We start from the raw sequence: 18,567 nt of genomic DNA, 5'->3' as shown, positions 1-18,567 counted from the left end.
TCCCTTTGGCAGAAACTCTATCGCGTTCAACGCGTCTGAAACTCGCCACGCTGTATGATAATTGCAGTCGATTGGAGAGGTTCAATAAAAAGCAGCAGGATTTGGGCGTTCGACCTGATGCAAGGTACAGGATATGTTATGTTCGCGACGGGGGTGAGACATTCGAGGAGTTCGCGTCGATCATCACAACGCCACAAAGACAAGAAATGTGATTACTTCAGAACACAACAGCAAGGGGTGACAACCACCGCCGCCGATTTGGAGGAAATCGTAATAGCCACCCAGCCAGCCAGCCATCTTGCTATCCATTTGATCGACAATCTGTCCTTTGGACGGCAGTAGGACTTCCTTTCAGTTTGTAACTTGGCTTCAGCTCTGGTCGACCTCGCTGGTGATAACAATCCCACGCTCATCTTCATCTGCTCCAGACTTCAACTGGAGTGATAACAAACGACTTTTCTTTCTGGAGAACAACTCAAGGATAACTCACAATCACCCCCCAAAAAAAATGCATCTCCTCACCACCCTCTCCACCCTCCGCTCCTACAACGCCGCCTACCTCTCCGCCCTCTCCCTGGTCATCATCCAAGTCGGCATAGGATGCATCATGCGATCCTCGCAAACGAGCGGGAAATACACCTTCTCCACATCCAGCTCGGTGACCATCTCGGAGTTCTTTAAATTCCTCATTTCGTCCGCGTTGATTGTCAGGTCGGCTGTGAGGGCGAGGAGGGATTCGCCGGGGAGGCTTGAGTTGGTGGTGGTGAGTGGTGAGGATGGGGTTGGTGATGAGGTGGGGGAGAAGGTGAGGGTGGGTGATGGGGATGGGGATGGGGATGGGGATGGGGATGAGGATGCTGGTGCGGGTGCTGGGGTGGGGTTTGAGGATGAAAGGTTGATTCCTGGGGGTGGAGTTGGAGTTGGAGTGGGTAGGAGGAGGGGCAATTTGGTGGGAGATTATGTGAGGAGTTTGGGGATGGTGAGGGTGGAGAATAGGTATGGGTTTGCGAAGTTGGCGTTGTTGTATGCGCTGATCAACAATACGGTAACATCAAGTCCTACTAAATGAAAAACGAACTTAGGTACTAACAGGAGATAAATAGATCTTCGTGGCATATAAACTTGCCGATCCAGGAACAATCGCTCTCGTTCGTTCGGGAGTTATTTTCATCACGGCACTCATCATGGTATTTGCTCTCGGAGCGGACGTCTCAAAAGTCCAATGGACAGCCATCATAATCCAAGTACGCTCCTCTCCTCCTCAAATCTCAAATCTCAAATCTCAAACTCCACACCTACACAATAAACAAAGCACAAAAATCTAACTAACAAACCCCCAGCTCTGCGGTCTCGTAACAACACAATACACCCCAGAAACAGGTACATCCTACCCACTATCCACCTACATGGTTCTCCTCTTCCAAGTATTCGTCAGCTCGGTAGCAGGCGTGTACAATCAATCGCTCCTCAAAAGCGATCAGGCATCTCTGCATGCGCAGAATGCTGTGCTGTATGGTTGTGGTGTGGTTATTAATGGGTTGGTGCATGTCACGCTGAGCTATGTGACGGAGGATGAGCCGGGTTTCTTTGTGGGGTATAATAACTCGGCGGCGTATTTGGTGATTGTGAGTAATGTGTTTATTGGGCTGGCGATCACGGCGGTGTATAAATGTGAGTTGTGCCTTTACATGTTTTGGAATTTGTTACTTCCATCTCACTTGTGATACTCTTGGGGATGAGATGTACTGATCGGACGGCTTAGATGCCAATGCTGTCATCAAATGTCTCGCTACTGCAGTTGCGACAGGCATTCTGTTGTATATCTCGCCAATTTTGTTCGGAACCACGATGGCACCGCTCATTATTCCCGGCGGCTTGATCGTCTTCATTACTTCGTGGCTGTACATGGAATCACCTGCTCCAAAACGACCAGCTTCATTCGCGGATGAGCACGATGCTCCACGCAATCGGCTATTCAGTTTCATCCCCTCAGGACCCGTACGTACTCCCCAAGACGGTCCACCACTTATAACTAAACTAAGCTGACCCCCTCACAGAAATACAACAACCCCATACTCCTCATCTCCACCCTCCTCTCAATAACCATAATCACCTTCTGCGAAACCATGTCCCTCCCGGACCTCACCTCCCCCTCGGACCTCACCCCCGACCTCCCAATCCTCACCTCCCCCTTCAACAACACGCTCGCCTTCGTGCGCTGGAACGGACACCGCCCCGAACGCGTGCCTCTTATAGAAAAATACGCGCCGTTCTTCCATACCCTGCATTTCAGTATGCCGGCTATGGTGGATGCCCCGTTGAAGACGGAGTATCAGAATCTGACGCATGATAATTGGGGGGATGGGTTGGTGACGTATGTCCAGATTGCGAGGACGATGGAGTGGATTTTGAAGATGCAGAGGAATGAGAGTGAGAGGGAGATTGAGGGGTTGTTGCAGTTTCATTTGTGAGTTTGATTTTGGTTTTCTTGGACTTCGCTTCGCTTCTTTTTGTTTGTTTTGGTTTTCTCGCTTGGAAAGCCACAGCTGTTTGGGTTCTGTTTCTACGCAGTGTCGTTGGCTGAAAATAATGGACACTGACTAACACCGTACCTTCCCAGCGACGCTTGGGTCGACCCCATGGACTTCGCCGAAGAAGACTTCAACAAGATGTGGATAGCCGTCAGCCGACACAACGATGGCGCCGGCGGAGGCCCAACCTTCCTTTGCATGACCAAACGCGAGCGCTTCTCCAGCTGGGTCGGCATGTCCCCCAACCACAACTGGCAATACCCACTCCTCGAAGCGCTCGCCTCCCTCACCGCCGCAAACACCGACTACGTCTTCGACCCGGACGAGTGGTGCACCGGCTGGTCAGACATCTACTACGTGCCGCGCCACCTCTGGGTCGACTACATCTACCTCGCCTACACCTTCGCCGCGCACTCCGTCTTCCACGAGATGGCCGTGCCCACCATCCTCCACATCATAGACCAGACTCGACGCCAGAGAGAGCTCTCCAGTATCATCAGTTTCATCGGGGATTGCTACGGTGGATGTTGTGCCCCTGGGGCTGGAATGGAAGATCTCCTCTCCCACCGCTGCGGCCACAAACTCGACTACCAAGGCCGCGTCCAAGAAGCACACTACGAACGACTCGACTACGCCGCCAGCGTCCTGGGCACACCCATCGAGCGCCCCTCCTGGCTCAGCCCCGAAGCCCAAGCCAACAGAGTCAACTGGACCGCCTTTGAAAGCAGTCTCAGCCCCGAAGCGCGCAAGAAGCTCGACGAGGCAAGGTTCAATACCCGCCTGGGCAAGACGATGGGGCATAATATGCCGGAGAACTTCGTCTTTAACGCGACGGGGGTGGAGCCGCCGCCGAGTCCGGCGGAGTTGAGGAAGGTGGAGCAAGAGAGGAAGAAGAAGGTGGAGGAGGAGAGGAAGAAGGTTGAGGAGGAGAGGAAGAGGGTTGAGGCGGAGAGGGAGAGGGAGAGGAAGAAGGAGGCGGAGAGGAAGGCGGAGGTGCAGAGGTTGAAGGATTTGGAGGGGCAGAGGGTGAAGGCGAAGGTGGAGGAGGAGCAGGCGAAGAAAGGGAGTGGAAATGGGAATGCGAATGCGAATGCGAATGCGAATGGGAATGGGAATGGTGGTGCGGCTCCGGCGGTGGCGAATGAGACGTGATGGACTGGAGAAGAGGTATGCAGGCTGATGAATACACAAGGGTTGACGAATAAAGAAAAGAAGAAATTGATAGACCTGGCGTTCGTGGATATAAATAGACAGCGATTTTGCCTTGCGGGACTGTATAATAGTCAAATGGAATTTGTCCTTTGTTGAATCGGTGCCGATTTGGTTGTGATTTCGGGACTGCCTCGCGAATTCTTCAGACTCGCAGGACCAGGACCGAATCAACTCCCCACGATTGCTTCAAGGAAAAGGACGGACACGCAGCTGTGCTTTATTTAACCCAAGACTTCTGATACTGAGCGCGTTGATTTTCAACGGTCGCAGGTTTGTAGACATGTATGGATGAACATCTCATTCCATGGATAGAGGTCTATCTATCTGAGGAAGGCCAAAAATCTCAAGACTCAAAGAGAAAGACGAACGAGCAGGCCATGACGTCAGAAATCGACTTCACTGATTCTCGATTGAACCTCTCAACTGCAAACGAACAAGTTGGGAATTCAATATCGGGAGAGGAGAGATTCTGCAAAAAGAAAAAAAGAGAGGAATATCCCAATTCGCACCACACGACTTTGCGTATAACTTGCTATTCCGTTCTGCATAGCACCTAAAAATAAAGATAAAGATAAAACGATCTTCAGATAAAGGACGAAGACTCCCTTGAAAAGGCTGAAAGGGGGTTGCGTTAACACTAATGGAAGGGTACGTATGATCAAGACCCTCTGAAGAAGTCAGTGAAAGTGAAGGCAGGCAGGCCCAGAATGGGCTTCATTCAAGGGAAAAATTGAGTTTTGATAAAGGAATTTGTTGTAATTGGATTTGCATCGCATCGCGTTGTATCTTTACATTACATTGTATATCATACAATTTCCCCTCTCCTCTCCTCCCCTCTACTCTCCTCTACTCGGTCCGGTCCGGTCTCAATTTCAAAATCAGATTTACACATTGTCCCCAACCCGTAACGCCTTCCCTTCCCTTCCCTTCCAATCGAAATCATTGAATTGCATATCATATCCCCCATCCCTCCATCCACCACCCACCCCTCTGCTTTCTCTCTCCCATCCCTTATTTAACATACGCATTCTGCGGCTGCGCAACCCCATTCTGCTGCCCATAATAATCATTATTATACCCTGCATTCCCGTATTGAGGCGGCGGCGCACCAGCCGGAGGCGCGTACTGCTGGCTCGGGTTGTATCCGCCGTTGTTGTAGCCTGCGTTGTAGCCGGCGGAGTTGTTGTTGTAGGGTCCGCCGTGGCCTGCTGGGGGTGGAGCAGTCATGGGTGTTGCGCGGAGGGCGGCGCGGCGCTTGCGGCGCTTGGAACAGCATCTGTGGGGGCAGAGGGAGGTTAGTTGGGTTGTTAGATGGGAGGGAGGGGGAGGTGAAGGGGGAGGGGGAGGGTAAAGGGTGTAACTTACAGGACGAGGAAGAGAAGTAGAATGCCCATGAAGATGAGGATTCCAGCTAGGACCCATCGTCCCCAACGGCTGAATGATGTGCGGCGGCAGTTTTGATACGCTGGGTTGCTGTTGATTGATATTGTTAGTTTGCGTGGATAGTATAGGTAGAGAAATGGGAAAGGTGAGGCAATGAATTGAGTGAGAGGAAAGAGGGATGTTTGATTGAGAGTCAGTGATCTTACCATCGACGACCATAATTAATCTGACGAGCGACGAGGTTGAGAGCGTCTTCTGCTCTGGGGAGCTGTACGCCTCTTGGGAGAATCATGATTATTTTTTGTTGTAGCTGCTTCTGATGTCGATGCTTCTGATAGAGCTGTTGTTGCTAATACCCAAATATCTTTTCTGAAGCACAGAACAAATTGAGTTTTGGATTTTCAGTTTTGGGTTTGAAAGATGCAGATGCAGGTTCAAGTTTCAGGTCGAGAAAAAAATCCAATGTCAAGTACGACTATGTAGGTGCAAACAAAGAGACGTCGGACGAGGTGGAGGTGGGGTGGGGATATGACCTTGTTTTGTATCTATGGAATGACGAGCTGCGAAATTCCACCCCCAGCCTAGCAGTGAGCAGTGCCCAGTGCCGGCTAAGCTCTCCCGAGCGGAGCATCGCATACGGAGGGGGACACAACAGCCTGGTTACCACATCACGTTGACGACACTGCCTCCCAAAACGGCGGGGCGGCCAATGCTTGGCAATGCTTGGGGGTGAACTTGGAAGCTGATTCTGCTTGGCGGGGTAGGTAGGTAGCGAAACCGACCCTGTAAACTGTGGTGCGAAGCTGCGATTGTGGCTGAGAGCTATCCACTTTTTTGATATCAAATACGACGCCGTCATAACTAGATGCGACGGACTGCATTGGCGAATTGTTTATCTCCAGAGTTTGACGGGCATCGCAGCCAGTTAGCAGGGCTGGATTTTAGAATACTACTGTACAGTAGAGCAGATGGTGGCGTTGGGCTTGGGCGGTAACCTTATTCCATTGGCATGACGGGGATGTTCCTCGGCTGACATCATGATATGGGCATGACTGACTGACTGCCGGTGATGGTGATGGCGATGGCGATGGCGATGACCCGTCTGGTGTGGCTGAGGACCTTGGACGATTGATTTGTTTTTGATGGGAGGGGAGAGTGTTTGTTGACCACGTGGTGATATTTGGAATAACGCGAATGAATTGAGGCTCAGTCTTTTGGTGTTACAATGCGGTTGAATTGAATTGCGGAATACAGTGCGTGTGTTTGTGTGTGATGAAAAAGGGTATTGTTGACCGCATTCGTAATTTCGGCTACCTACCTCAAAAGGCGAAATCGGATTCCTTCAATTACCATCGTGTGTTGCTCAACTTCCAGAACTTGACTGTCTACCTACTTGAGGGAGGAACAGTGAGACGCTCGTCCTTGGATAATCCAAAGACGATTCCTTCTGCATTGAAAGGATTATGGAATTTTTGGGCGAGCAACGTACCTTGCCTACGATAGATCAGATTCGGTTCTCCTGGAAGGTATGTAGGTATGCCACGAAGAAATAGAAGATACCTAGGTAGGTAGGTATTTGAGTCTGGGAAACGTGACTTTATCTGTTCCGTCAACATTCTTCTACCTACATTCTGTGTTCTCTTTATCTCCGCTCCTTCACTTCCACAATATACTCACCAACCATACAATATCAGCCATCCAGTAAGACAACTAAACTTCTCTCTACATCATGATGAGTAGGAGACCCCATACCGCTCACCGTTGCTACACCGAGCGTCCGAAAGCCGCGTAAGCAGACTTTGAAAATCCGTCCTGTGATATCGCGATATCGCGATATCTCAGTGGCTGATGTCAGAAAAACTCCCCGGTGGATCCGATGAGAGTTTACTCATACTCTTACAGACTTGAAAGTCGTCGGAGTGCTGTTTTTTTTTTTCTTTTTTTTTCTTTCTGTTTTGTAATGCGCTTTTTTTTTTTTTTTTTTTTTTTCCTGACATGACAGCAGGCTGTTTCTTGTTTGCGATATTTTGATTTTATCGAGATAGGCAGGCAGGCTGCCAGTGTCAGTGTATCAAAACCAGATCAAACAAGATCTGGCTGACTTCAAATTACCTATCAACTGACAAATACTACCACCACCACTCTGGGATTCACCAAAATGCCCGATTTCAGCACCGAAGACTTCCACGCCGCCAACCAACTCGTCTCCAACATCCTCACCGGCACGCGCACTGCCCCAAAGAAATACCTCGACTTACAAGCAAACCTACAATTTCTCAGCCAGCTCCTCAATGAGCTTGAAAAACAAGCCAAGAATCCCTTCTCTATCCTTAGACAGCGATGTCACGACCGCAGGAGAGAATGGCTGGGGATTGTTGACAGCTTGGGAAACACGCTTTGTGATATTCAGGATAGCATGAAGCGGTCCTGCATGTCAGCCTGGACGCGCTGGTTCCGCTATAGCCGCAAACGCACCTCATTCAAAACACTTAAGCGAGACCTCAAGCTCGCTGTAAGCGATATCAAGATGTTCGTTGAGAGTCTAGGACTTTCGCCATTAGGGAGACAGGAGCCTGTGTTAGGGATGGTGGAGAGGCTGTTGGTGGAGGAGGTGAGGGGGGAGAGGGCGGGTGAGAGGAGGAGTTTGGCTGTTTTGGCGGCGCATGAGACGAATGATCCGGTTGTTTGGGAGGAGGTGAGGAGGATTCTGGTGGGGAGGGGGGTGGATGAGGGGGAGTTGGGGAGGAGGTGTGATGGTGGGAGGTTGAGGCAGGTGGTTCATTGGGTGGTGAAGAATGAGCCGGATATTACGGCGGTGATGGAGATGCAGGATGGGGAGTTGGAGTTGGAGAGGAAGGATCTGCGGCGTGGGTATGGTTTGAAAGCGTAGGAGTTGATTTCAGGAGTTGATTCTGGACGGTAGAGTCAGAAAGCATAGGAGTTGACTTCAGGAGTTGACTCGAAGGCGGCATGGCGGCGAGAGGTCGTGTTGGCAGTTGGTCGGAGCCTAGTTTCTGTATGTTTGTTCTGATACTTCGTGGCAATCGGTGTCCGGTCATTGATTTGAAGGATGAGGCAGACAAAATGGTATTTCTTTTGCGCTCTTTTGGTCAGACATCTCCACAGACTGTAAGATTTTGCAGCAACTAGGAAGCGGGCGTTTAGCGAAGGCCTTTTTTTCTCTCACACATGCTTTCTTCGGGTTGAATTGAAACGCGTTCCAAGAGCTCTCTTCTCTTCTTTGTCAGAGTAATCGAATAATCTGGCCACTCTGTGTCCGCGATGGAGCAGCTGACGTGGAGTTTTCGGACTCCAAGATGTCGTGCCAAGAAAATCCCAGGCTGCGCAAGCGAGCCCCTGAGAGGTTCCAAGAAACTCGTGTAAAGTTGACTTCCAGCATCAAGCACCGCCAACCAGGTCTACTTATCTCCAATTTGTAACTGAAGCCTGCTAATAATATCAGTTTATGAACTTCTACCTTCAAGGTGTTCACTCAGTCCATCGCAATCCGGGCTCGAAAGACCTCCGAGAAACCGGAATCTCCAAGCCTTCACACGCATTGGCAGAAAAGTTAATCTGGACCAATCCCTTGGCAACAGTCGATATCATGTCATGTCAATCGAATCCAAGGTGTCAAATAGCTAGGCATCACAACATATGAAACGTCTTGGTACTTGTCGAATCCTCACTTTCTCTCCGAAAACAAAGAACAAGAGCACGAAAAAACTGTTCTGTCGTTATGAAGATATACTCCTAAAATTAGCAGACTTCCAGCTGCGCAGAAAGAGTTATTTAAAGTTGTCTCGAACCGACTTTGGATGGCTCGCTCGTGTTGTTTAAGAATTGTGTGAAGATCGGACCATGAAACCTGGAGAGAGAAGGAAATGTGTGGGGGACACACTAACCCCGGTTACAGATTGGCGCTAGTGTCTTGGTATGGTACGAGGAGGAAGGGCGACTTGACCTTAATACTTCCTGCCCTCCCTCATCTATTTCTGTCCTTCCTCGTACATACCTAGTTGACGTCCATCACGTCCCTCTCCTCGATATTTAAACTCACTCTCTGCTTTGAATCCATCAACACTACTACCACGGAATCCATGTACGAGCAAGGACGCGACATTCGGTTCCACGATGGAGTCGAGACACCACAGCGCGTTGGCTAGCTCTGCGGCGCTGACCCTACTCATGGATGAGTATCCCTTGGCCACCAGGCTCTATGGAGATACTTCTCTCGGACTATCTCTCTTCAACTACTTACGCGTCTATACCGACCACAAGACTGATCAAGCATGAAGACAGGTCACACTGTTCCAAGCCTTGACCCGGTTGATCCCACGAAATCATATACATCTGTCATTTGTCTTGGAAGCAAGTTCTAACGATGCGGATTACAAAGGCTCATCACCTCCCTTGCAGGTGGCGAGCGGCAATGCAGGATAATAGGTACCACGCATGCTGGTATCAAAAGAAGCAAAAACTTCAGTCGCTCCGCTCACGTGATTTCTCGACATCACTTCGGATTTTGCGCAGATAAGTCTCGACAAGACAGTGACAGCACACTTGCCCATTGGCTGGTTCGAATGTCTTCCAGGTATGACCGCTCCATTCGTACATGCTTCATAAGTCGATGGAGGCGGGAGCCGGATTATGGGACGATTTTCTGTTTTGTCCGCGGGGAAAACATTCAGGCCGAACGCCACCAATCCCGAGCCTGGACAAGAGGGAACTATATAACAGACAATTAACTCATTGAATCATCGAGGAAAGCCACATTCAACACATCACCTCGACAAGTTCTCACAAGTTTTACCTTCAAGTTCAACCTCAACCCAATCATTAGAAATGGCAATCCTACTCACGGGCGGCAAGGGCAAGACCTCCATCCGAATGGCTCGTATCCTCAAAGATGCAAAGATCCCTTTCATCATGACGTCTCGTAAGGGCGACACCGGATTTCAGACGCTCTGCCAGTCGCCAAGTTGTACGTATCACGTGCATGGTGGAAAGACTTCTCTGGCCCCTTGACTAACTCCTCCCCAGTGACTGGCTCGACGAATCGACATATGAGAATCCATTTCAGCATCCATCTATCAAGGGAGAAGAGGTAACGGCACTCTATATTGTCATCCCGGAGAATGAGGATCCAGCTACACCAGCCAACGCCTTCGTTGATTATGCCGTACGGAAACACGGTGTCAAGAGATTCGTTCTGTTTGCAGGGACCACTGCTGAGAAAGGAAGTCCAGTATTTGGCAAGATCTGGGAACACTTGGATCAGATCGGTGTTGAATATTGCGTGCTCCGATCCACTTGGCTTATGGGTAAAGCCAATTATTTATAGCATAGTTTCTTGAGGTTGACAGACTTGCAGAGAACTTTTCTGAGTGGCAGTACCCCGCCACGATCAAGGACGAAGGCAAAATCTACACTGCCTGCGGGGACGGAAAGATATCCTTCGTCAGTGCTGAGGATTTTGCCGCCGTGGCAGTTCATGCGCTCACCTCTGCGAAAGTGCCTGGCGAGACAGTCAGGGTTTTAGGACCAGAACTATTGACCTATGATGAGGTGCGCATCTGCACTTTAGTCAAATCTGTCAGATCATACTGACGTCCCTGCAGGCTGCAGCCAAATTCAGCAAAGCTCTTGGACGAGAAATCGTGCATGTTCGACTCGATCAGGATCAGAACGTCCAGCACTACATAAAGATTGGGTTTCCGCCAGCAGCAGCCGGGTTCATGACCTGGCTCGAATCTAAAACTGCCGGTGGAAGCGAGGCGATGACAAACGACGTTGTGGAGCAACTCACGGGCCGACCCCCCAAGAACCTTGATACCTTTATCCAGGAGAACAAGAACACTTGGCTGTGATTCTTGATGAGGCACTTCCAAGCATCGGCATATTCTTATCTTGAACTGCAGTCGTTTTGTCTTTTGGTTTGACGCTGAGACAGTTGAAGATGGAGGAATTTGAAGATGAGTTCTATGAGGTTGCAGAAGGAAATTGCCATGCCAGTGGTATGAGCTTATTGATTCTGCCCGAGATCTCGGGGTTTTAAGAGCACAGGCAGGATTGTTCTTCCTTGCATTTTTTCAATAATGATTTAAAAAAATGGAAGTTAGGTTGGAATTTGGTCTTTATCTACGTTTCTGTCCGTGCAGCGCTCGACTGTCAGATCCCATCTGTCTGCGTGGGTCCTCGTGGGTCCGCGTACTCCCGAGCGAGATTTCCGATCATTCTCAGTGGAAAGGGGGTCAGTTGATGCCCGATTGTGTCTTGAAGAACGGAAAGTCTCATTTTTTGCGAGTGCAAGAGATGAGGAGTGGTATTTGTTTTATGACGATAGATTACGACGACATTGCGTCTTCCTTGCGATCGAGTTGTGGAACCCTAGGAGCTTCATTGCGAGATGCTCAAACTCGCTGTCGAGACCGTTACCACCTCTGGGCGGTTAGGCAATGAAACAAACATGCTGCGGCTGCTTGTTATCTTTGTTCTTGGCCACAACATGAGAATTCGAAGCGGTTGGCGGAAGCGAAGTGCTATTTTGGAACAGCAAGCACGACCTCGATCTCTTGTCAGCTTCACAGTGCTGGGCGATCTCTTTGCCTGCCTTACTGAGGAAGATCTGCCAGATCTATGGAACAATCCCCTGGCTATACGTGCCTTTGTAATTATACATCTAGACTCAAGTGGGTCGGGCCTTGCCCAATATGTCTTATCAGTCCTCGACGGCGACGGTGCGAGCCATGAAGAGATCCACTGGTGTTCAACTCCAAACCAGTTGCATGTGAGTATATCTCTTGGCCCGATGACAGGTGGGGGACAGCAGAGTCTGAGAGAGTCGGAGAGAGTCGGATTGAGGTGGTTTTGGTGATGGCCAAGGAAGACCCACGCATACGACACACGCTACCCGCGAGTACCGGTCGATCAACGCCCCCACGAACATATGCCCAGGGCTTGGTATACAAAGCCTTCGAAGCTGGCTCCACCGTCCTCTGCCACTTTGCGGCTCCAATCGATACTTCCCACAGGCTGTGGCAGGGTGCTGCTGTTCAGTGACATCCACAGTGCATGGGTATTGACCGTCGCTTGACTGCCCAGCCTTGGCCGAGAGCTTCGCAGCCTCGCGCACGCCCCTTCGAGTGGATACTGGTCCTATTTCGAGCACTGCAAAAGCCAATTTCTCTAACGGGAGCAAACGAGAGAAACACTCCTTGCGCATCTTGGCAGCACTGTCGCCACTCAGAAGGCCAATAGGAAGTCTGCCACAAGACCTTGCGTACATCGACCCATGTCCGTTATCTTTGAGCTTCCATTTTAGGGCTCGATCTTGAGGCTCTTCAGCGTTTGCATCCTAACTTGGCTGTTATATGTCATTCAAAACAGACCCACTAAGTGCTCAGAACCATGAGTATCCCTCTGACATTGTTTTGAGTGTGATTCATCAGACTGCGTGATGGCCGTGAGGTGGACAGGTCGGTTGCTATTGATATCTAATGGGTCCATTCCTGCCACTCCCAACGACGTCTTAATCATGCGATGATTCCCCTCTTATAATTTTCTGCCCAGCGGTGCTCATTTTTTCACTATGTCTTATCAGGCCGGCCCTAATCCCATCGACGACCTCGTTCAATACAAGAAGGCTGTGCTCCGCGACGACAGGAGGGATACCAGAATTCGCGGTAGCATCGAAGCCACTCTTGAGTACTTCAAAACAAAGACTTCTGCTCCTCCTCTTCCTCCTCCACCACCTTTCGCCAGCCGGTCTGCATCTCCAACTCATGGACCATCAGGACTTTCCAACACTATGTCATATCCTCAGATCTCCCGCCCAATGGTGGGACAGCAACCTGGCTCATTCAACAATGAATACAACGATATGGAAAAGGACCCCAATCGCTTCAACGACTACAAGGGCGAGAAGATTGACATCGAGGCCAAGCCAGCCGACAACCACCACGATGACCATCACGGCATATCCGCCGGGCCTCATACACTGAAGGAACGTCTGAAGCATTTCACATTCGGGTGGTATGCTTTCACGATGGCGACTGGAGGAACTGCTTTGACTCTTTCTGTTGTTCCAAATCGTTTCTCTGGACTTACTGGACTCGGCACTTTCATGTTTCTTCTGAATATCTTCTTCTTTACTTGCGTTACCACTGCTATGGTCGCTCGCTTCATAATCTATCCCGAAATCTTCACGAGGGCCTTCACCAACTTCCACGAGGGTGTCTTCAGCGCCACTTTCTGGCTCTCATGTGCCACCATGATAACAAACACCGTCGCTTACGGTATTCCCAACACAGGTCCATGGCTGATCGAAGCTCTACGCATTGCTTTCTGGATTTACACCATCTGTGCAACACTTCATGTCATCATTTACTATCAGATCATTTTCGTCAACCAACAACTCAAGATCACCAATGTTCTACCCGGTTGGGTCCTTCCCATGTTCCCTGCCATGCTGGTCGGAACTCTCGCAGGTGCAATCGCAAGGACACAACCACCTGAGCACGCCTACCCAATGCTCGTCGCCGGCCTTTCATATCAAGGCTTCGGTTTCTTCATGGCAATCTTCATGTACCCTCTCTACTTTGGACGTCTCCTCACATCCGGCATTCCAGCCTACCTCTCCCGTCCAGCAATGTTCATCGCCGTCGGTCCACCCGCTTTCACTTCTCTCGCTTTCATCAACATGGCTCAAGACTTACAAGTCACCAAGATCTTCGATGGCTACACAAAGCTTCAGGGCGTTGCCAACCAAGCTCTCATCTCAGACCTGTTCTCCATCATGGCACTCACCATGGCCATCTTCCTCTGGGTTCTTGCATTCTGGTTCTTCGTCATGGCTTTCATCGCCATGATCGACGGTATCCCACACAACGACTTCCATCTCAACTGGTACGCCAAAGTCTTCCCTAACGTCGGTTTCACCATCGCCACCATCAAGATCGGCGAGAGGCTCGACAGTCCCGCCATCCTACTCGTCGGAACGGGTATGGCGGCCGTGCTCTTTTTCTCCTGGCTCTTGGTCTTCTTCTGCCATATCAAGGCCTTCTTCGGTCATATGATCTGCTGGCCTGGACGTGATGAAGATGCCCATTAAATCTGTCATCGGCATAGACAATAGACGGGAGGTTGGAACATGGGACAATGGGATGGGAAGGAAAAGGATGGGATGGGAAGAGACGGAATTAGATTGGATCGGATAGGACACTGGGCACACGGATTGGCACTGGTATTGGGACGGGGACTGGGACGAGCGAAGGGAAAGGGAGGCAGCGCAGGCCACCACGTGGGGGTCTTCCTGTCGCTACCGAAACACAACACCCTCGATAATTCATACAGTACGTACGAGCGCAGGAACGCTGCACACAATTCATTTTTGTTTTTGATTCTAGACAGGTGGGCTTGGGAACGAGCAGGAGAAGGATGAAGAGAGAGAGGGGGAAGAGTATATCTATCTAGCTAAAGACCAGACAGACAAGAAAAAAAACCGTAGAGTCCCCAAGACTACAGTACATGTAGCTACAGTAGCTTACTCACGCAACAAAAGAATAGACTAGATGGGACAGACATTAGACTTAGACTTAGACATGATACCCACATAGAATTGGATTCAAAGTAATAGCATATAGATTCGGGGCATGAAGGGAAGCATTTAGCAGTCAGTTATAGAGAGATTAATAACATGGGAATGGAATATCAATATGAGATCATATACAGTTCTTCGCGGCGTTTTGATATAATTATGCTTAAATCTCATTCTTCGAAGTGTGCATGATATATAATAATTGTTTATGTACCCTGAAAACCAACTTTCTCGAACAAGCAATTGTTTCACGCAACATCCAACAAACCGCATCCACTCATCCCTTTCCACAGTGAAGCTTTCTCCTTCCCAATCCTCCACATTCACAAACATCAAGCATCAGTATCCAACACCAGCATCGGGATTTCAAAATCTCCCCTCCCCAAAATCGCAGTTCACTCCACTCCACTCCACTCCCAAAACAAACAAACACACTCGCCACTGTCGGTCGCTCGCTTCCTCTTTCCTTCCTCTTCAACTGTAACAAAGTCGTCTGTCTGTGTCGTCTGTCTCGCTTCAAACTTCCAAGCCTCAACGCCACACACTCGACGATTCAAACAGGCTGAATGTGAAACACCTCGCCGTTTCGGGGCTAGCACTCACTACACAACACGCAGCGATGCGTGCGAGGCGTGCACCAACTAGATTCGAATTTCAGATTTTAAAACATTGCTCTTACTGTAGGTAGACTAGGATTTGAGGATCTGTTTGGCTGTTTGGCTGGTTGGCTGGTTGGCTGAGTGGCTTGTTTCTTTGATGTTTCTGGAAAAAGGTGGGACTGTGGGTGGGCGTACGATTGGTTGGTTGGAGGTTTGAAGGGATTTTGTTTCGATTGGACTTAGAATGCAGAATGCTGGCTGCACGGTTCCAGAAAATGGGCTGGAAATAGATTGAGTGTCGTACTGTAGCAGTTATTCTGGAACGTTCTTGACTTTTTCAATGGCGGGTCAGCTTTGCTCTGGTATGTCGCCGAACTTTCTGGTCTCGCGAACATGGGTTTTTCGAATTCTGGCATGTTCATAAAACTGCTACTGTCTGTTTAGTTTTGGGTGAACTACAGTAATACATGCAATAGTTCTAAAGATTTACATTCCAGCAACTAAGACATGACCATTCGGATCTTGTGTCCCTTCGCTTCCGTATCCAGAAATCGTTTGGCATGTGCAGTCTAGCATTCTTGGGAGGAATGTGCATTGCTCGATTCGTCCTTGGCATGTATATCTGGTGCAGCTCGAGTCGCATACAAGACTACTTAAGCTGGTGATCGACCTCGACGCGTTGCATTCGGCGCGTCACATGACTCTTGTGGAGGTTGAATGATATTTGAATTGCGCTGCAGGTGGCTCTTAGATTGACACTTATTTTCTGTTTGGTACTTTTGTCTGTTGATTATATTAGTTTCGGACTTGTATCTTTGCCTTTGCCTTTATCTTTGTCCGCCCCTGTCAAGGGAGAGCATCCATCGCTCGTTTGACAGTAACACCTCCAGCATAACAAACTTTCCTTCATCTGAACTTTATCTGAACTCTCTCCTCCGGGCTTTCTATTAAGAATTTTCTCACACCGAGACTGAACATCCATCGAATTTAAAAAAGAAATATTCAGTAATTCCTACGACACACGATGTTACGCCTCAACACATTCCAGATCTTCCTCTCCTCCAGCGCGGCCTTCTTCCTCATCGTGCTTCTCACGCATTTCAGCGCTCCCGATGGATTGGCTGGCGTTTCCTCGAATATCTCGGGTGCGCTTACGAGGGGGAGTGTGAAGAGTATTATGGCGAAGAGTGAGGTGCTGTGGATGAAGACGGTGAGGCAGAGGCATGAGGTTAGAGAGAAGTTTGGGGAGATGGGATTGTGAGTTTTGCATTACCACTACACTACTTTCCCATGTATTCCACAAAAAGATGGATTTTGCTGCGCAATTGGAACGAAATGGGCTGATTCGAGTGCTCCCAATGTAGCTTCCCAGCAAAAGACTCAGTAACGTATTTCAGCTTTCCATATTCGGTATGGGATCTTGTCCCCGCATCGTGGAACTGTCCATATGAAGTGGAGAGGATCGGGCGAATGGGTGATGGTGGGAAATGGGTGTGTGGAATGAGTCGGTACGAGAAGAAATCGCGGCCTTGCATTGTGTACTCGTTTGGTGTGCAGAATGAGTCGAGTTTTGGTAGATATCCCTCTTCCTCAAGAGTTCTGTTTCATTCCCACAGATCGAATGGGGAGCTAATTTGTGATAAATTGTAGAGCAGGAAATGCTAGAACGTACAAACTGCGAGATCTGGGGATACGATTTCTCGGTCGAGGCATTCGGCCCAGCCATCACGGATGAGTATGCTAGTCGGACACATTTCATGAAAGCTGGAATTGCAGGAACGACGGATAAATCCGCTACACCCCCATTCTACACGGTACAAGATCTGATGGTGAAGAATGGACATACCTATATGTAAGCACTCACGTCTCCTCCCCTCATTTACTTGAGCTAAACAGTGTCCTCTAATTAGCGATATCCTCAAAATCGACGTCGAGTTCGCCGAGTTCGCAACGATGACCTCCCTCATCAAACACACTGCTTCGCTGACGCAAGCTTTTCCGATCGGGCAGATGCTCATGGAAATCCACCTATTCGGCAACGCATTTCAGAGGACGGAGCCGTATACGCTGGGTCAATTTCTGGATTGGTGGGAGGCGATGGAGGAGAGGGGTATTAGGCCTGCTTGGACGGAACCTAATTTGTTGGCCGTTACGTTGGGGCTTTCTGATGGGATGCCGAGGTTGGCAGAGGTGAGTTTCTTATTCTTTTTTTGTTTGTTGAGAAGGGAGAGGAGGGTTGAGAGGTTGATGGATGGTGCTGACTATTGTTACAGTATACCTTTGTCAATACTAAGGATCCGAAGAGTCTATTGTGGTGAGTATAGAGTTATGGCGAGACTGTCTCCTGGGTAAAGGGAAGAATGGGCACTGGACCATTGGAGTACGGACGGCGTTATGGCTTGTATCACTGCATGGTCTTTTTCAGTATATTCACTGTAGAGTCTAGATACCAATTGGAACTACCTCAATTATGGATGCATGCATCTTTTTGGATTCCCTGTCAGTCGCAAGTGACGACTGCCGCGATTTCGTTTGTTGACTTGGTACCACATCGGGTAGTTTAGCGACTTCCCATTTTCCGTATTCACTCAAGTTTTATCACAAAAGAGCTATGCATTACTAGAAATATGATCAAAGTTGTTCAATACAAGGTTGAAGGGTGCTTCAGAATGTGTGAGATGCCAGAGATCCATATTTGCGACTTTGACATTTCTCACGTCTCTGGTGATTTCGCTACAGCTTCTCTCTTCATACTCCTGAACACCGCCTTTCCCTCTCCGCCCCAAGGTTCTACGTCGATACCAAATCTTTCGACCTCTTCAATTTCCGCTTTCTTGTACAGTCCTGCGCCCATCTCTGTGGCAACCAAGAAGATGCCCGCCCCCAACTTATCGGCTTCACTGAGCCCGATATCAAGTAAATGTCTCCCAAGACCGAGACGTTGATACGCTGGAAGTACAGCGAGGTAATTCATGACTTGTTATAATCAGTGAGTAAAGAAAAAAGGTATCCTCGGAATGCAAACAGAGGTGGCAACAACAACAGAGAGAGAGTACGATGCCCGAAATAATGGAGTGAGGGAGACATACAAAATCCATTTTCACGATCAATACACTTGGTCTCTACCTCTTCAAGCTTGTCAAACCACTCCTTTAACAGTGCTACATTTGCTCCTGCAGGTATATCGTCGAAATAATCTGGATCCATCTTTCCTCTCTCCTCCTCTTTCAAAGTGCGGGGAAAG

The 18,567-nt window shown here is 49.2% G+C and overlaps 7 protein-coding genes across 7 annotated transcripts; 5 read left to right on the top strand and 2 right to left on the bottom strand.

Annotated features, from left to right (window-relative positions):
* Positions 1 to 508: 508 nt before the first annotated feature.
* ONS95_002912 (uncharacterized protein) lies at positions 509 to 3,889 on the top strand (the record flags this gene model as incomplete). Its single annotated transcript, XM_058496196.1, has 6 exons — positions 509 to 1,045; positions 1,104 to 1,244; positions 1,341 to 1,671; positions 1,763 to 1,998; positions 2,058 to 2,467; positions 2,621 to 3,889. 6 exons carry the CDS (start codon positions 509 to 511, stop codon positions 3,681 to 3,683), a joined length of 2,718 nt encoding a protein of 905 aa, XP_058353447.1. The 3' UTR covers positions 3,684 to 3,889.
* Positions 3,890 to 4,754: 865 nt separating this feature from the next.
* Positions 4,755 to 5,418, bottom strand: ONS95_002911 (uncharacterized protein; the record flags this gene model as incomplete). Its single annotated transcript, XM_058496195.1, has 3 exons — positions 4,755 to 5,019; positions 5,109 to 5,216; positions 5,333 to 5,418. The coding sequence occupies 3 exons, from the start codon at positions 5,416 to 5,418 to the stop codon at positions 4,755 to 4,757; spliced, it is 459 nt and encodes a 152-aa protein (XP_058353446.1).
* A 1,866-nt stretch (positions 5,419 to 7,284) lies between these two features.
* On the top strand, positions 7,285 to 8,016 carry ONS95_002910 (uncharacterized protein; the record flags this gene model as incomplete). Its single annotated transcript, XM_058496194.1, has 1 exon — positions 7,285 to 8,016. One exon carries the CDS (start codon positions 7,285 to 7,287, stop codon positions 8,014 to 8,016), a length of 732 nt encoding a protein of 243 aa, XP_058353445.1.
* A 1,955-nt stretch (positions 8,017 to 9,971) lies between these two features.
* On the top strand, positions 9,972 to 10,996 carry ONS95_002909 (uncharacterized protein; the record flags this gene model as incomplete). The annotated part of the gene is made up of 5 exons (XM_058496193.1): positions 9,972 to 10,065; positions 10,089 to 10,110; positions 10,170 to 10,450; positions 10,501 to 10,694; positions 10,748 to 10,996. 5 exons carry the CDS (start codon positions 9,972 to 9,974, stop codon positions 10,994 to 10,996), a joined length of 840 nt encoding a protein of 279 aa, XP_058353444.1.
* Positions 10,997 to 12,717: 1,721 nt separating this feature from the next.
* On the top strand, positions 12,718 to 14,238 carry MAE1_3 (NAD-dependent malic enzyme, mitochondrial; the record flags this gene model as incomplete). The annotated part of the gene is made up of 1 exon (XM_058496192.1): positions 12,718 to 14,238. One exon carries the CDS (start codon positions 12,718 to 12,720, stop codon positions 14,236 to 14,238), a length of 1,521 nt encoding a protein of 506 aa, XP_058353443.1.
* A 703-nt stretch (positions 14,239 to 14,941) lies between these two features.
* On the top strand, positions 14,942 to 17,800 carry ONS95_002907 (uncharacterized protein). The gene is made up of 6 exons (XM_058496191.1): positions 14,942 to 15,685; positions 15,800 to 16,580; positions 16,688 to 16,896; positions 16,974 to 17,175; positions 17,234 to 17,513; positions 17,597 to 17,800. Exons 2-6 carry the CDS (start codon positions 16,348 to 16,350, stop codon positions 17,639 to 17,641), a joined length of 969 nt encoding a protein of 322 aa, XP_058353442.1. The 5' UTR covers positions 14,942 to 15,685; positions 15,800 to 16,347; the 3' UTR covers positions 17,642 to 17,800.
* A 236-nt stretch (positions 17,801 to 18,036) lies between these two features.
* Positions 18,037 to 18,530, bottom strand: ONS95_002906 (uncharacterized protein; the record flags this gene model as incomplete). The annotated part of the gene is made up of 2 exons (XM_058496190.1): positions 18,037 to 18,299; positions 18,413 to 18,530. 2 exons carry the CDS (start codon positions 18,528 to 18,530, stop codon positions 18,037 to 18,039), a joined length of 381 nt encoding a protein of 126 aa, XP_058353441.1.
* Between the last annotated feature and the right edge of the window lie 37 nt (positions 18,531 to 18,567).

Source organism: Cadophora gregata (genome assembly GCF_030347475.1).
Source record: "Cadophora gregata isolate MNR1 chromosome Unknown scaffold_12, whole genome shotgun sequence".
Taxonomy (NCBI): Eukaryota; Fungi; Ascomycota; class Leotiomycetes; order Helotiales; family Ploettnerulaceae; genus Cadophora; species Cadophora gregata.
Note: the sequence above shows the minus strand (reverse complement) of the source record. Positions and strands in the feature narration are given on the sequence as shown.

What these genes read in the sequence shown, in the direction of transcription:
- ONS95_002907 (XM_058496191.1), top strand. Translation starts at nt 16,348, where the DNA reads ATGTTACGCCTCAACACATTCCAGATCTTCCTCTCCTCCAGCGCGGCC. An exon ending in GCAGAATGAGTCGAGTTTTG is followed by an intron (nt 16,897 to 16,973) that starts GTAGATATCCCT and finishes GATAAATTGTAG; the next exon opens with AGCAGGAAATGCTAGAACGT. An exon ending in AAGAATGGACATACCTATAT is followed by an intron (nt 17,176 to 17,233) that starts GTAAGCACTCAC and finishes TCCTCTAATTAG; the next exon opens with CGATATCCTCAAAATCGACG.